The sequence below is a fragment of the Scomber japonicus genome, chromosome 8, assembly GCF_027409825.1.
Source record: "Scomber japonicus isolate fScoJap1 chromosome 8, fScoJap1.pri, whole genome shotgun sequence".
NCBI lineage: Eukaryota > Metazoa > Chordata > Actinopteri > Scombriformes > Scombridae > Scomber > Scomber japonicus.
This window is the reverse complement of record NC_070585.1, coordinates 9,411,138-9,429,672: the sequence shown is the minus strand read 5'-3', so window position 1 is coordinate 9,429,672 and position 18,535 is coordinate 9,411,138. Positions and strand designations below refer to the sequence as shown.

At 45.5% G+C, this 18,535-nt stretch overlaps 1 protein-coding gene across 1 annotated transcript in view; it reads left to right on the top strand.

Moving 5' to 3' along the window:
* The window catches only part of gpc3 (glypican 3), a 107,108-nt gene that overhangs the window by 84,230 nt on the left and 4,343 nt on the right, over positions 1–18,535 (top strand). Inside the window, exon 7 of the mRNA XM_053324365.1 lies at positions 7,144–7,345. Coding sequence (XP_053180340.1) covers positions 7,144–7,345 — 202 coding nt within the window. The remainder of the gene's footprint in view (positions 1–7,143; positions 7,346–18,535) is intronic.

Below are 18,535 nucleotides of genomic sequence, written 5' to 3'. Positions count from 1 at the left end.
GCCACTCCGCCTCTTTGCTCCCACACCACTACCACCCCACTGGGTGTAATTATCACGCAGCCGGCTTATAAAAACCCTGTTGCACAAGCCAGGCACCCGGCTCGCTGCAACACTCAGTATTTTTTTTTACCTGTGAGCGTATTTCTTGAGATCTCCTCATTCTCTCAGTCTGATATTGCTTGACTTACATCACGAAGCAGAGATATGAACAGCTGAGTCTTCCTGCTGTGGTTTCTCATCTGATCCACACATCCTGGGCTTGTTGTCACTGGGCACAGTCACGTGTTGCTGTGTAACAGGATCCCCCCCCTCAAAGAGGTGAGGGGTCACACTTCCTGTTTCCTGTCTGTGCTAGGTCATCAGAGGGTCTCCCTGTGAGGGTCAGAGACCTCCTCTGTTCCTCCTCTGCCTTTTGTTTGGGGCGGCAGTGCTCTGGGGGGCACTGCAGCGTTGAGGCTCCTCTTTGGACCTGTCAAAGTGTTAGCACTCCCTAACTTTATCATTTCCCTCACATGCTCCCTGATTTTTCATCTCGCCAACCTCCTGTACCCTTTCAGGTCATGGCAGCTCTTTTCCTCTGCATCTGTCTCAGTTTTTCTTGCCTTCTCTGCCTCTCGTCAAGCCATTCATTCTGCGCCTCTTTTAAAAACAAGCTAAGGTAGCCAATGACAGTACAGCTGGTTGTAGGTCCATAGCCCCGCAGAAGCTTGCGCAAGCTTTATCCGCTCGCCCAACCGAACAACCGCCAGCTCCCTGGTAGGTGTGATCATGGGACAGGCAGTGACAGTCTGCTGATGCTGAAATGGAGGGTTTCTTAGCAACACATGACTCTGGGAACCGCGGTGATAACGTGTAAAGCAGACGAGCAGCAGACAAAAAGAGATTGTCTGAGGGACGTAATCTGATTTAGCAACCAGCGTCCTGTGCAGGAATGGGACTTTTTAAACTATTAAACCCCATGCAGACAATCAGGCACATTCACAGACATAAGTCAAGATTTTCATTTGGTTAGCCTCAAAAAAAGATTGAAAATTGTTGTCATACCAGATATATTTAATACAAGGGGAGTTAACCCTCTGCATTCATGCTCCGCCTTGATCTGAGCTGCATATGTCTGAATAAACAGAGAGGACCCTTGTGTTTTATTCCTCCAAAAGATGAACTGGCAACAATTTATTAATCTTCAATGCATATAGAAGGATTGGGTGTTTTTGTTAGCTTTCAAAGATTATCTACCATAGGAACAAAGTCCCTGCCATCAAAAGCTAAACATCCACGCAGGTTTCAGTCCAAACTAGAGAAATCTGGAAATAGCCTTATGGGCTTAGTCAGAAAGGTGGAGTGGACACACGCCCAGTTTAACGCAGGACTGGAGAGTTCTTTTTTTCTCTCCCTCTGTGCGTTCTGTTCCAACTGGAATTAACATCAGGAAATTAATCTTGTCTGCATTAACTGTCTGAGGCTGAGCTCCCGTTGCGTGACATACTTGACGGTGGACAGATAGAGGAAGACAAGGGGGGGCTGGAAAAAAAACCCAGAAGAGAATGAGAACGCATAGGTCCCCCTCCTCTTTACATTTCAGATTCAATAAAAGTTGAGTAATGAGTCGGGGAAAGCGGGTGGGACTGCAGGGCAGGGTCTGTCGTCCGAAACGCGGCTTTGCTTGTCAGCTTGCTGAGGAGCTTTCCATGACTCACCCTGTGGAAAGTGCCTCCTGTCATTCCTCCGTCTGCCTCTCTCTCTCTCTATCTCTCTCTCACTCTCTCTCTACTCTCCCATGGTGTCTCTCATTCATTCCCACTCTCCTGCTTTTTCTCCCAGCTCTGTGCTCCAAACAGCACGTCTGCAAACTTGATACAAGTGCAACAGCTCAGTGTACATGTGGGGATTAGGTAGAAGGAAAGTCCATTTCCTTCATTTATCAAGAAAAATAGTCTTTGCTGAAAGGTCATGTGTTTGATTTGTCTAACACAGTGACCCAGGCATTGGCTCCTAAGCCACTTTGAAAATATACAATCTACTTTACAATATGTTTTTGGTTTTTCATGAACTCTTAGCAAAATAACGTAATTAAACCTCAAAGGCTGATTAATGTAAGAATAAGAATAATGTCAGAAGTTTGAATGAACTTTTGTACCACTTCGTCACTCTTAAAGTTAAAAGCCTGGTCTGGTTTATTACAATCGGGCTCTTATTTTCATAGTTTTGGTCGCCATTCCTATTGGTAATAAAAAACTATGCACTGACCCAGTTAATTGCTGAGATCTGGGAACAAAGCATGTCATATGGGGCAAACTTATGTAGAGGAGAAATGAAGGTGGACAGTACAATTATTACCCAACCTGTTTCAAATATCCATCTCAGTTTACAGACTAACTTCCCGGTTCAACTTTGACCTAAAATTCTTGCTGTAGTTGTGCTCACACATAGTTTTTCTGTGCAGTGAGGGACTGCCACTGACATTTTTTTTGGTTTTGACTACAAATGAAGTGATTTAAATAATCTGACTAAACTTCTTTACAGCCTGTCTGTCTTTTTCCATGTGCCAATTGGACTTTATTGTGGCAATATCAACGTGTTCCAAGATCTCAGCATTGGCTTTGCTTATGAAAATAATGGCCAAAACAAAAGAAATAAAAAACTATAAAAATAAAAAATCATAATCATCCTTTAAAACGTGCAATTACAGATTTCTTGTGGGCAGCACAACAAGCTGTAAACACAATGCTGTCATATTGTCATAGTGCAAAGTTATGATGAGAAACAGGTGCACATACAGCACACACACAGAGCAACATTGGCATTTGCAGTCATGACTCTGACCACCTGATGAATATAAAGTCCAATATTCACTTTCCTTTTAGCTCTCATTTGGTTTCTATCAACACTTGATCAAGGCAGCATTCATACCCTCAGGGGCCCATGTGCACTGAAGTTTATGTCCCCCAAACAACTTTTATTTTATTCTGATGGAAACCTTGTAGCTCATATATAACTCACATATTTTACTATGGACATACTAAGTTTCTGACAGTGACCATAATTATCAACATTAAGAGAAGGGGCCAAACCTTGTGTCGTATTTGAGTCTGACACACATGAAAAAAGGTGCACATTTTTTTTCTCCCATCATTTTGGACCCCTCTCTGCTCAAGGGCCCCTGAGCACTTACCCAGATTGCCATGTCTCTTTTTCTGTGAAATGCTTCATTAAATTGTAGATAAATAGGTTTTTAGCTTTTCAGCAGTTAGAAAACAATGATGAGAGTGATGAGACCAAAATAGTAGGTTGAGAGCTGTAAAACCAAAACAGTGAGCTGAACTACAAGCATCACCTTTCACATGACACATTTTTTCCATCATTAATATAAACATATTAGCTACTTAATTAACTTTAATTAAGCAGTATAATTGGAAACCCCAAAAAATCAGTCAGCAATTTTGTAACCTCTAACCTCTCTACGCAATTATAGAAAGCATCAACATGAGATGGCTTTCGTATTTGAATGTTTGTTAAGCAGTCTGTTTGGGAACTTAAGCCTCATGTTCTGTAGATTAGATTTGTAGACAAGATATGTTGAGGCATTGATAGAAACATTCAGAGCAGCAGATTCCGTCTGGGCCGAGTCATGAGCAACTTGTCCAGACAAGTCTTCTGCATGGAGAGGAGGACATAACACAGGGCCTGATCCCAATCACACACTGACAAGAAGCCCCTTTTTTCTAGACGCTCATTACTCATCTGCTCTCTGTTTCCCTCCCAACATCACTCATACACTTTCAGCACGACCTAAAGTAATACCAGGATTTCTATTAGTTTATATTTAAATTTTGGCCTTTTTTCCTATGATTTATGGTCAAATAATGATCATACTGCCAGCTCATGTAAAAAAAAAACACAAAAACCTCCCACAGCTGATGACCAGTGAGTGCAGGTTGATTTCTATCAGTGCAGGTCAACCAGTGGCTGGGCTCTTGGGCTCAGTCACAGCTGTCGTGTTGAACACTGACCCTGTGTGGAGTTCATGTCATGTGTGGGAGGCAGTGACAGACTTGCGGTTTCTGTGTCTCTGTCTGGGCTGGCCTGCATTGAGCAATCGGCCACATGTTTGGGCTTTGTGTGCAGCCTTTGAGCCCGTGTTTCCTTGGTGTGACTTGTGCTTTTGTGTTAAAGGGAGGTGAACCCTGTGGCCTGCGGGATGCCTATAGCCACGCTGATTACATGTTCTCTGTGTCCAGCTGTCTGTCGAAGCCAGCTCCCGATGCGACTCGCACAAGAACCCAGAGGAGAGGAGAGAAGAGAGTGAGAGCGCCAGATTTCCCTCTCTTAATGGAAAACATACTGAGCATTTCTCAAAAAAAGAAAAAAGTCTCTTTTATTTGTTTCCTCCCTGCTTCCTTTTGCTTTGGGTTTTTTGTTTAATTGCAGAAGATTCCAGCCCAGAGCAACTTGAGGTTTCTCCCTCTTGTGGTAAATCTGGAGGCTCTTGTCGGATAGCGCTGCGGCTCGGCTGTGCCAAAAAGCGCAGCGTCACTTTCGACACAAACATACATCCCACCCCTCCCCGCTACCGCAGCCGTGGCAGAGGCAGGCAGCCAGCGGGGAAGAAGCCACAGTGCCCTGCCACAGAGGCTCAGAGAGAGAGAGGTACTGCCCTGCCACCCGGCTATGGAGAAGGGCACAGTTCGGTGGCATGGCTCACTTGGGCCACTGTTGTGATTCTTTTTTAATTCCTAAAAACCCATTTTACTCTCATCTGCTGTTCATCTGCTGCTATTCATAGCTGGTATGTTCTTATTCCTACTTCCCTCACATGTTTGGCTGAAATCTGAATTCCAAAAACCTTCATATGCTTCTGTGTTTTTTCTGTTAACATCAGTATACTGTCAGTCAGAGGACAGCGTGTCTGTTTATGTGCTGAGGAGCATCACTGTGTACATGCTGGCAGGTGGTGAACTACACATGGCGGTGTTCACACAGAGACTCAGCTCTAAAACCGGGGCACAACAGTTGCTGTCAATGTTTTTCCCTTCACTCCTCATAACCTTTTTTTAGGTTTTGTTCGAAAATACCCCTGAACCACATCTTTCTCCCCCTTGCTTTACAAGTGTTTGTTTGCCTTTTAATTGGTTTGCTGGGCGCCCCTCCCCTCCCAAAGTCCAAACTGAGTTGCCAGGATACAAACCATGAGAAGGAATTTCAGGACCTCAATAAATCTGTAGAGGACTCCGGCAAATGCAGGCAAACACGATTCTTGCCTTTTAACAAAGCAGTCCAGTACATTAAACGCCCATTCATCACAGGGGGGAGAGTTTGTTACTCGGAGATAACAGGGTTGTTTTTAATGTGACACCTGAGGGCTCTTGCTCCCTCTCAACAGGTGGCGCTTTGCTCGATGGCCCTCGAACAGAAGTGAAAATGTTCCTATGGATCAGCCGTCCTGTCTGTGAGGCACTGTTTGTCCATCCCTTGGTCTAAGTGACCAGGCTTTTAGAAATGTTGTGGTCATCGGTCGTGTATGGCCTCAATGTTGGGAAATGAATGGAGGTTTGTTGGGCGGCCATGCTGGGAACAAGGTGATGTGTGTTCCCTCTCTACACTTTAGAGTTTATGTCACTTGTGAAACCTAGATCGACGGTTTGTGTATGCAGGCGAAGGGAACAGGGTTGTTTATCTTCTGACTGACGTAATTCTGTGATTAGCTCTGGGTTTTATACCTCCGCGCTCTCTCTCTCTCTCTCTCTCTCTCCCCCTCTCTCAATCACACACACACACACACACACACACAGAGTCTGATCCCAGGCAGAGGCTGCAGCTGACCTGAGACAAGGCCCATATGAACTCAATTTTCTCCCATAGACAGCCAAAACAACTAAAACAACAACAAAAAATGCATGCTGACGTATGCAGATAGGAAGGAAATCAATAAAAAACAAACAAGGCGGCAGAGCGGGGAGATGAAAGGGGGCTCGGAAGGGCAGGCGGCTGGAATTTAGCACATCTGTTACCTTGGCAGGGCTCTCAATCATGTGTGATGTTGTGGAGCCTGAAAGATGGTCAGAGAGCAGCCGTGTAGGTCGTCTCCAAGCTCGCTCACATGTTTTTCACCAGTGGATACAAGACAGAAACGCTTTTTTTTTCTTTCCCCTCTTTTATTCCTGTGTTGCTTTAAAACATCACAAGAAAAGTTTCCTCTTTCAAGTTGTCATGTTTCGCTCAATTTTTTCTAATGAAATGAATCAACATCATTCCCTCCCTTTTTATATTTGGTCAAGAAGAATCCAAAGATTTTATTTAATGAAATTGTTTTACAGCTCTTGGACATTCCTGTATTATTTATGAGTTGATTAGTTTGCCGCAAATCTCAATAAACACATCTGGTATGTGTTGCACAACTTATTATGAGCTTCTGTAAATCACTTGGGAAAATATCTGAGTTGAACAACAACTGTTTTTATAGCCCAGGGGCCAAACTGCATGGAGATTGTGCAGCAAAGATCATATTTCCGTTAAAAAATCCTCCATGTCTGCTTCTTTTAGATCCTCTGCTTCATGTTAGATACATTATAATCCGAGCATAACAAACAGTAGCATTAATTTTTCTTCATCTTTCATCCACTTTTCTCATTTTTAGATCTCGATGCCTTGATGTCCACTTGTGCTGAGTGTTATGCGGTGTTATTGTATCCCTGTTGCCCCGGGACAACCACTCAAGACAATGATGTTTGCCAGTAACAACACAATCGCACCAGTCTACTTGCCCCAATGTTTCTTTTTCTACCAGTAAATTACATAGAGCCGCAGCCGCAAACCTTTGAATGAATCACGTTTGGATATAAATAGCAAAACTGGCACCGATAACCAAACTGTTTTCCCGCCTGGTGATTATAATTAGCGCTTGGTAAATACCGACATTTTTTTAGATGTCACCAAGTGTGTTTTTTTGTGTGGAATTTCCCCCATGCTGTTATAATCATACAGTGCACGCTCAGATCAAGAGACACCCCGTATTTATTTTCACAGCTTTGTTAAACCATTAATGCACAGGCGCATTCCGGCCGCAGAGTGATTCATGGAGAGGCTGAGGAGGGTGGAGTGCGTCTTAATGTCATTACCTTTAACCACTTCCTGTTTGTTCCACAGCTGCTGCGGCATGTGACGGTATCCGAGAAGCGCTGGAGAGCCCGGTCGCGTGGAGGTGGTGGAGGAGGAGGAGGAGTTGACGGGTGGAGTGACGAAGGGGAAGAGGGATTCGAAAGCGGTGACTGTGACGACGAAGACGAGTGCACTGGGGTGTCCGGACTGGGGCCTCCGCCGAGACGCAAACGGTTACGCATCTTTGCAGGTTAGATGCGACCTCATATCCGCACTGGATCTCCAAATTAACTTTAACTGCAAACTTCTGTGGTTTCAAATGAGGTGCTGCATCCACACTGACAACTTGAAATTACCATAAATTGCATTTATGAGATGGGCTCTGAAAAAATGTCAGGCACAAGCTATTAAGTTGTTTACGTTTAAGCCTGCTAACCAAATTGGAGCTATTTACTTTCAAACTGGTAAGTGCATGAAAAAGGATTTGGCTTCTTCTGCAGTGACTCACAGAGATCACAGTCCAAACACAAGGCAGTGGGGCACAGCAGAGAGGTGTTTACATGTCTACTGTACATGTTGACACCACTGTGTCACTATGCAGCAGGAGACGTGAGACTTCCTCAGGTAGCCGCCTCACCTCGACCCCTTGACCTGCCCCGGCTGTCAATCCCTTGAAAACGTCAGACGTGGCTCTCCGAAAACCAAACAAAGAACAAATGAGGCTACAAACTGTCCGAAGAAAAGAAACCAAACAGAAAAAGAGGAAGAAAACAGCCATGGAGCAGGAACAAGGGGGTTCGATACGCCGACACAAAGCCGACGCAGCTGAGCAAACACGGCAGTGGGAGTAGTCCTCCTGTCGGGGATGTTATGGCAGAGATTTGGGTTCGCCGGGCAGGGAGCGGGAGCAGGAACCCAGGGTTAACGCAGGAATCCTGCAGGGCCATCACTTCCAGCAGACTGGGCCGTGAGAGCCTGATGCCCTCTCTTACACGCTCCTGTTAGCCTGACTGTACGGTTCTGCTTCAACACACAGTCATTATACTGTCTCCTCTCTCCTACAAGCTAGTGAGGGTTGACACAGTGGGAAATTAAAGCTCCCTATATAGTCTGACCTCCATCTCAATCTCATTGTCCTCTCAGTGTTCCCTCATCTTTGCTGTGAATTACGAGTGTGTGTGTGTGTGTGTGTGTGTGTGTGTGTGTGTGTGTGCGTGTGTGCGTGTGTGCGTGCATGTGTGTGTGTGTGCGTGCGTGTGTGTCTGCAGGCATATATAAGCCTGTTAGTGCCTGTTTGTACATGAGCCAGTAATGTTTACAGACCTTGAAGAGTCCCCTGCTCATTGGCAGATACACAGATAGCTGCTGATAGCCTGTGATGACCCAGCAAAACGCTGACCGAGCATGGCCACTCAGCCCATTTTGGTCAAACAGGGGACTGGGGGTTCAAAGGTCAACCTACAGAGCATGAGGCCTAATGGGCTGGCTGTCTGTGCTCCGGTGCGCCGAGATGGAAAAGGCAGATCTGGTTTCACAAAGCGTAGAGTGTGTAGTACAGCGCGCCCACACACACATACACGGAAAGAAGGTTAGAGAAGCCACAACAACAAGGTGCAGACAGCACAGAGGCAACACTGAGACCCCACTCACACAGCCGGGCTGTCAACCTGCTGACCACATGGAGGATGTTCCCAAACGTGCGTATGATTGATCTGTCCTCGCTCATTCCCCACACAGACTCCATAACCTTCTGATCAGTAATGCCACACATACACACACACACACACACTTCCACTCCCGACCAATCAAATACCACGCCACACATTCCCCAGAGCATTCCAGGCCAGAGGAGCTATTCCAGGACAGAGACCCCCACCCCCTCTTTCAAAGCCATACTAACTGCCAGGCACACCAGAGTCACAGATCATTCTATACTGTGACCTCTCTGGGGATGTGTCACTTAATGCTATCATTTGTGACATGGGCCTGCAGAATTAATTCAGGGATATACATTTTTCTTATTAGAAAAGGGATTTGTGGTATGCTGGTAGCGAGTCCAATATTTTTAGTTTAAAATGACCTGCATTAAATCCTGTAAAGCATGGTTACACCCACTATAATCAACTGAAACTTCACACATGTGATAAGGTATTAAAAAAAATCACATGGGAAGGCAGTGATAGTGGTCAGATGATCAAATGATTTGTCTTTAGTCACTTGATACACTATATGTATATTTTCAGCTGTATGAAGGCAATTATAATCCTTAAATTACATAGTTACAATTTAAATAGTGAGAAAATACCCATTGTATTCACACACAATTTTAAGAAAAACCTTCCCCTTTTGAGGGTAATAAATGCAAAATAATTTCAGTATGTGTTTCTGTATATGCATTATAGGATTGACCAGCTGCATATATGCCTGTAGCTTACTATACATGTAATCTGTGTGCCATTCAACTGTCTTTCGCTCATGATGAGGGCTCACCTGTGATTCTGCGCTTTCATGCGCACCTGGCCTTGCACTGTACGGCCTCTGTGAGAAACAAAGAACCCGCCACCATCTCCACCAAAAACCTGCTCACAGATTTATCTCAAAGCTTCTCTTCATTCCCTCATCCGCAGGTCATTTTTTTTCACCCGCCGTCACTTCAGATTTCAGAACACAACCTCACAAAACGCAAGCAATTTACTGCATAAACTCTTAAAATACTGCTTGCTGTGTGAAAATGAAAACCTGCCAATGAGCTGAATCACGTCCAGCTGAGTTTTAGCTCTTGATGTTTTGTGAAAGAAATGCTGCAAAATAAAGTAAAACGCTACTCTGGTCTCAAGGTGCTCTCACTTGGCATAAATAACAAATGGAGTCTTGGGCACTCACAGATAAATGTGTGTCACTTCTTTATTGATGCACAGCAGCAAAATAAAAGGAATGTGTTTCAACCCTAAGCTTTCCTCAGTCCCTTGACACGCTTTAGCTCTTCAAAAAATGATTCACATCCAGAAAAAGTGGAATTAATCCACAGAAATGTCTCTTTTTATAACATGGGTGATCCACTCAATTCTAAACCACTTATACTGATGGCTATTTAAGAGCCTTAGACTAACTGGAAGACTAAAAAACTTGTTAAAATGGCTTTTTGATGCATTTTGGAAACTGTCAGCAGAAAGCCAACAGTTGGTGGGCTCTGCCACAGCTGAGCAGCCCAGACCTCTGCCTTGTGTGTTTTCTTGCTGAGCTGGATGGGCCTTGCTGTGCGCTGTACCTCGCCATGCTCAGCAGGAGCCGTGTGAATAGGCCTCTTGTTATGTTCCAGCGCTCAGACGTTCGGTCACTGTAAGCACCCCGAAGGAAAGCTGTTCTTCTGGAAGCTCTTGAGCATTTTATCAGTGCCAGGGGTTAGCAAAATACAAAGTGGAAATATTCCTGTAATGTGAAACATGCGGCTTACGATGAGAGGCTGGGCCGGGCTCACCTTTCAGGTCTGCTGCAATTTTTTGTGGCTAGAACAAAGGAGCGAGTAAAAGAAAGAAGAAGGTGATGAAAGAATGCAGCGAAAGAACAGATAGAGACAAAAACACCTTTGATAACTCTAAAGGTTGATACACTGGAAAACCTAAACATTCTTTACTCTGTATGTGGGTGGAATTAACAGCCGTACGTGCTGCCAGTACGAGAACCTGGCACGTTAATTAACTGCAGCTGTGACCCTTGACCCTCGGCACCTGATAGGTGAGTCACACGGCGCCGGTCCTCCACAGTAGTGTTTGCCACATGTCTTCATCAAAGCAGCTATAATCCAGACACTGTTGACATGAACTCCGGCGGCTCAGGATGCATCCACCATATATGCTGTTTCCTCCTCGTTTAAGCTCCATATAGTTTCATAGAGCTGATTATCTGAGCTACTGTGCTCATGAATGTCCTCCCAGTTAAAATGTGTCTTCCACATGTGGTTGCCAGGTAGAGGACCCGCGTGCCACAGGTTAGCGTGAGACACAAGGAGACAGGCTCAGGCGATGCAGATGTGTGAGGAGGAGTGCAGATGCTCGGGTGGAGGGAGGATGAACGGGGGGATCTGGGTGCCCACATGGTCTGGGTCTTTGGTGCTGAGGCAGAAAACATGCAGACTTAACCAAAGTATCAGTGTTTGGGGCTAACCCTCATCAAGATAAGTCTGCTTAACTTAATGACCCCAACTATTTGAGAAGGTTTTTATTTTATGCACACATTTCCTTTCTTGATAATGTCTTTTATACTCTGAAAAGTGTATGATGACAAAAATGAGATGACACATCTTAAGGTGTTATCAGTTTGACTATTAACATTTGGCCCATGTGTTTGGTTTAGACTGCAATAAATTGGACAGATTCCATCAAATTGTATACAGACATTCATGGTCCCCAGAAGATGGAGCCTGCTAAGTCTGAGCCGAAGTTTGGCTCACCAAATATGTACACAACATTAACATCAGCCTCAGCTGTGCTTTTAGTTTAGTCCTAGTTAGCATGTTAACAGGAGAACTGGTCATTGTTAGCATGCTGTTGTTAGCATTTAGCTGAGCCTGGGCTTGAGAAGCTTCATAGAGCAGCTAACATGACTTATTTTATTTCAATCAGGATAGACGAGTAAATAAAGCATAAAGAATTGCTAATTATACAGATGATATTAATGATCATTGACAAAAGTATTCCTGCTTAGTATCTACAGGGAGATTTTGAATTGAGGGACTTCAGTCCTGCACAGCAGCAAGATGAATCCCCCTGTAGAGTCCAGACACAGGTGGTGGTGACTGATGACTTCTGCTGAGGCTGATAAGGATGATGAGGTTGATAAAGCTAGAACTGATGAATCTGCAACTGGGCGGTGGTGGGGTGCACATAACAGCAGCCTGAAAACACTAAGGCAGAGAGGGAGAAAAGAAAGCCACAATATGATAGGCTGAGAATAAAGGCGTGTCACAATGCCATAGGTTAGATGTGACCAGATGATGTGGATAGCTGATGTCCCAATTGATGTCCCCGGCCAATAACAGCAAGGAATTTATGAGTGAGCATGCATGAGGGATGGGAATGACAGATGGTTTCAGAAATAAAACTACAGAGAAAGATGCAAAAGATAGTCTTTCTCACTTAACTTTCACTAAATCTCCATGACAATATTACAGTCGAGACAAAAATCCTAAATATCTCCAACTCTTAAAAGCTTTGATTGTGATAGTGTACATATTGTCTTTCCAGTACTAAGATGTACTGTATATGTTTTTCCAACCAGTGATCCAACAGCATCATTATGATTTTCATCTGAAAAGACAGCGAACAGATAAAAGTAGAGATGCTCTATTTAACACAAACTGTAGTTGCACACAGCTACAAATCAAAATCTTTTCGAAATCCCGCTGCGCTCATCCTTGGCCAGCTAAACGATCATGCTTTAGACTGACATCTGTTTATTCTCAAAAAGATTAATGAACATGAAGCAGTGGCTGTTTTGTTAAAATTTATGATTATGGTGTAAAAGCATGGAGCAGAGGAGGTGTGGAAGGGTTGATGGGGAGGCGGAGGAGAGGCTGATAATCTGTAACACACTGGAAGTGTTCTGACCCGATGTTCTCCACCTCCATCCCTCCTTGAGCTTATAAACAACCTCTGAGATCAACCTGAATGTACATTGAGCCAATCCGCCTCCTTCCCCACCTCCTCCACGCCCCTCACAAAAATAATGAAGCTTGCCACCATCTGTGTAAACAGGCTTGGCTGGTGTGAGCTGCAGTTGCTCTCTCTCTCTCTCTCTCCTCCTTACAGGCCTTGTGTGTCCCCCAGTTATGGAGCAGAGAGCGTGGTGGCAATGGAGGGAAAGATTGGAGAGGAGAGGGGAAAAGAGGGGAAAGAGGGGAGGAGGGGAACAGGGGGATGAAGTTACCCTCTTATTGGACCCTTGTTGGTCTTCCGCCATGGAGCTTTCTCAAATCAATCCAGGGATAAAACCCTTAAGATTAGCCAGAAGGCAGGAAGAAGAGCCCTGGTTTTAATTTCTGTGGATACAAGCACACAGAGCCGAGCGGGTTCTCATCATCTACACGAGTGGGGCCCACCAGCGTTTGATTCATTTTGTAGGCCTGTGCATTTTTCTGTGTTTGTGTGTGCCTCTCGGAAAAGCGTTTGTTTGCTCAAGAGCTTTATTTACATTCACAGGCACTTTTGGACGCACTAAATTGATTCCAGGCCCGTTCCTGGGTCGTGTCCATCAGCTCAGCCACAGTCCACAAACACTCTGCACACAGCGGGACCATTCTCGAGGCCCGCTGCTCCGCTGCTGGCCGCCGCAGTGACACACAGCAGCCATTTTGTGGGAATGTCTTAAAAGTCTGGTTGAGGGTTTGGGTGGTTTTTGCATTTTACATTTTAACCCTCTACTCTCACCTTCGCCTCCTAAATTCTCCCTCTATGCGCATGGCCTTCTCTTTCTCCCGCTCTTCTCCTCGCTCTTCTCCTCGCTCTTCTCTGTTTTTCCAGCCCGTTCTTGAAAGGAACTCGACGGCGCTGCTAACATTGCAGGAGTCCTGCTGTGGATAGACTCTGAGCTGCTGGAGGAAACCACAGGGTAACCACTAAAAAGGGGCTCGGATAGATAGCGAAAGTGCTCGACAGGAGCGCTCAGTGTGTACAGTGAGATACAGCCAAATTGTCACTCTTGGCTGCAGTCTAGTCTTTCCATGACAGGAATGTAGGAAGAATTCTGCATGTTTGTTGGCAGGGACGCTTGCACAACAAACACATGTCTCAATCCAGCCAGCAACAGTTCCTCCTCTCGACCGACTGCTGGACCCAAGAGGAGAAATGTAAACAGACTGTGTGGGATGTCAGCTTCCCCTCAATATTTCAAGATGTAGATAGTGTACAGAGAATGTGTTCCCTGATCAGGACGTCCCCGAGGCCAAACTCGAGCACTGATCCACCGCTTACCATCTCAGCTCTGTGCATGCCCACTGCTGCCTCTCTCTCTCTCTCTCTCTCTTACTCTGATAAGAACCACCATTGTCCGTCCCCTCCAGAAAACACCCCTAACTGGCGCTCCCTGTCAACCTCTGACCCTCCGTCGGCACCGACCTCCGAGCAGCCGAGGGTTACAGGCCTTCTCTGTGAGCGGTAGAGCTCCCCACCCTGAACGAGCCCCTTGCCCTCAGCGCAGAATCAACTCTTTGTATGTTTGATTTGTTATGGTTTTTACCTCTCTCTCACTCCCTCGCTTCCTCGCTCACACACTTTCCACTCTCACAGCTCGGGCGCTACCAGGAGTTCTCGGAGTTTAAAATTTACGCTTCGGTTTCGAGCTTTTATTTCTCCTCGAGCGCTCTCTCTTTTCTCTTTTCAACAATCATATTAGCCGTTACTGGAAGCGTGGACTATAAATACATTGGAGTAAATCTAATTTGTATGGCGCAGGGGAGAGGCCAATGGGTGCAACATGCTGGTCATCCGCTCACTGACACCACCTCCCTTTTCCCATACCATGTTAATTAATAGGTGTTGACTTGCGTTTATCCCACAAAGCCACAATTTAGAAAGTGTCTGGGAGATTTTTGGTTTCCCCTTTTTGACAGCTGGGAGTATTCTTATCAGAGCAAACCCACGTCTTCAGTACTCAGATTTAGACTCACCCAACCATCAGTTTCACCTTTCCCCGCCTAAATATTATCATTACGCTCTCTGTTTTGCAAAGCTTCCCTTTGTCTCCTAAACCGCATTTTATCACTTTTGTGCCTTTCCTATTTAAACACTCCATTACTTCTGTTTATGTCCTGTCTTCTGTGGCATTACATCTCACTGTCTTACTCTTTTGTCCTCTGTGTGGTGGGCGTATGGGGTTTCTCAGGCTACCATAACAGTGAGTGTTGAGGAGGTTGTGAGGCCAAAGCAGCTCAGAGAGCACTGCTGTTGTAAAGGCCTGGGCAGGGCCTCCTCTGGGCGTCCCGTTTGTCTTGGCCCAACATTCCCAGCCTCTCCGAGCGTCCCTGTGGTCGGCCTGTGGGTGTGGAGGCAGACGGTCACATTCCCTCCAGCCCATGGACAGAAGCATCCCGCGCCGCTCCCTCTGTTCCTTCCCAGCTCTCAATCAGTAATGTCCCGAAACAAACAACCCTGACCAAGTCAGAGAACTAACAGACCAGAGCTTTGCACAACAAGCCAATAATCACAGTCCAGTTTCTTATCTGTTACCCTCCACCAGATAAGACCCAGTCAATCAATTAAGCAGCTCCTATCATGTTTTTACAGGAGCATTGTCTTCATGTTATGTTTGCAGCTGTAAGGGTGGCTCCTGAATAAGGATTGCACACACACATATAAGCACACACGACCTTTCAATTTCTAAATTTGCTGAGGGTAATATCTAAGTGAATGGTTTGCTCTGTGAAGATGAGACGAAGGATAAAATATTTGCTTTACCTCGGAAACCATAATATCTTTTAAGCTGTTGAATCTTGAAAACCTAGATCAAATTTGACCAGCTTAGGTGTGTTATGTGCACACAGCGTCTGCCAATGTAGCAGCAATCTAAACCATCTCTCCAGTTTCATAAGAAGCACCTGTGTTTGGAGACTTAACATTCCACATACTTAGCTGACCAAAAAAAGGCCTTTGTGCATAGCACACATGTACTGAATAAACTGTACTGGACCATGAAGGTACACACATGGAGTGAAGTTATAATATGCATCAACTGGCCACTGATCTTCACCGGCACCTAAAAGTTATTCAGCTGCATTTTACAGAGATGTTTACCGAAAATGGAAGACAGTACCACTGAACCATTTCCTGTGATTTTCTGTATCCTATAATCATCACCTGTAGTTGTAGCGTGCAGGAAAATGTAGCTTTCCACTCACTGTTGCAATTTTTCTACTACATAGTTTGCTTGTTGTGACAACTGCAAACTGTAAACGACAAGCCTTGGGCACTCAGACTGCTGAAAACAAAACTCCAGACTCCCCCCACCCACCTTTTTTCCCTGTTTCCCTTTGCCCAGACAGAAACATACACCAACCAAACATCTATACATGCGTATATACACATTCCAGCCACTGTTTGACCTGCTAGGTGGATCCAAACAAACATCCACCTCCCCCCAACCCGTCCTGAAAACCGCAATGTTTTTATTGGCCTGTTCTCCCCCTGAGGAATGGTCACTAAAGAAGACATAAAATTAAAGCCTGACTACGTCATCGTCTGTTGACTTGCATGTGACTTCCCTGCCTGCTCATTCTTAGAGCGCGGCCTTAGCGTAACCAATCAATGGCTGGACTGTTGACCTCTCCCCTGGGTCGTAACTCGAGCTCATAAGACCACGATAAAGCTAGCAGGGGTACGCTAGCAAGGTGGTGTCCTTTGAGGAGTGATAGTTACAAAATGGAAGGTTTGAATGGAGGAGCAGGAGGAGGGCTGCGCTCCGCTGAAAGCCACAAGAGCCCACACTGGTCACATTAATCACAGTGGGGATTGTGGCTCTATTTATAGCCGGGAGTTATCCATCTATTTGGCTAATTGTCCCTGCCTGTCCACTGTCCTGACTCCTCCTTAAAAGGCCTTGAAAGGAAATGAAAAAGAAGCTGAATCCGTTGCCTGTGGATTACTTCTGTGTTTTTTTTTACTCTCTCTTACTCTGTCTATACTTTGCTACACACACACACAGGCACAGGTGTTCATCACTAATTATACCAGGATATTATTAGTCCCAGCATTGCATAGGAGTGTAGGGGATCTAAGTTTGCATAGTTCAGTCCCCATTGGGTTGTTTTTAAAGCCTGCAGAACAAGGCCCCTCTGTGGTGCTGCTCATGTCGAAGTGTTTAAACTAGCAAGAAAGACCCTTTTTTTCCCCCGTTTGAGGGATTTTTTTTCACAGCCTGAGACTTTTTTCGCTGCACACACATTATTGCCGCTGTAAAGCACACCAACACAATGCTCTCCCACTTTGTCTCCCGCTTTTTCACAAACACACACACACACACACACACACACAGGGACAGGCGCACACACACCCCACTCAATCATCCGCATACAAACACACAAATGCAGACGCGCATGCCCTCCCGCCCTCCCTCTTATCCACAGTGTGTATAAAAGCTGTATCGAATTGCACCTTGAGCTTAATTGGCTCGGCAGTACAGTGCGCCGCTGTCGACAGTGACAAATTGTTCTTTCAGAGCCCCGAAGAATGTCTGCCCACTGCCATGTCAGAGGACACAGGAGGAGAAAAAAAGTTAATTGTCCCCTGGCTGGCATTCAAATGATGTCGTAACTGCAAAGAAATTCGTAGGAGATGCAGTTTGGAGCTTTGGACGTTTATTTATTTGCCTCCTTCCTTTGTTTAAGATGGTGCCTGGCAGCATAGGACCTGTGGGCACCATGGGACCTGGGAGGAAGGCCCCCCCCAGACCCTCCTACCCCTACCCCCCTCACTCTCTGACTTTCTATTCAAGTAAAGTAGGCCGAAGCTTTGGTTGGACTCCTAACTGCCGCCTCTGATCGCACAGCGGTTAAGATCAGCCACTTCCTCCCACTGGATGACTCCCAGTAGGGAGAACAGCACACAGATCAGATGAGACAGCTAATCCAATTTTGATCTGTTATTTTAGGAGTGCAGGTATGACGCTGTGTGTGTGTGTGTGTGTGTGTGTGTGTGTGTGTGTGTGTGTGTGTGTGTGTGTGTGTGTGTGTGTGTGTGTGTGTGGTGTCTGTGTGGGTGTCTGTGTCTCTGTGTGTGTGTGTGTGTGTGTCTGTGTGTGCAGTCACCAAGACTGTTTGAGGGTTAAGTATGTCAGAAATGCAGTGTGTGTGTGTATTTGTGCGTGTGTGTGTGCGAGCGTGTGTGTGTGCGTGTGTGTGTGTGTGTGTGTGTGTGTGTGTGTGTGTGTTTGGCAAGGGAGGTTTTCTGCATCTGGCTTGACAGGGGACAGCTCAGCTCATAGTTGGCGTTCCTAACCATAGTACTGCTTTATTACTGATATCCTCCTGCCCTCACTCATAACTCAGCCTTCTTGTTTCAGGCTGCCTCACAGCTTTCTGCCAGACAAAGCAGCATATAAAGTGTCACACACACACACATACACAGGGAGGAAGAGCTCTGCTCAGCGTCAGTAGGAGAGCAGCTGTGGATGAAGAACAGTAAGACAGCAGTAAGTGAGAGCAGAACAGCAGGTGACCATGAAGTCACTGCAGCATACAGAACAGATGGAAAAGAAGGGATCGAAACAGGAAAACAAAGGACGTGGAACATGGAAAGAAAGAATGTCCATTAAGGATTTGCTCATTGAAAAAGGTAGCCTATTTATCTTAGCAAGGCTTTCTCTTTCTTCAATGAATGTCAGCACCTCCTATCTATGTGCTTTCACCTGGGAGTTTCCGATGAGTCACTCTAACCACAATCTACTGTAATCC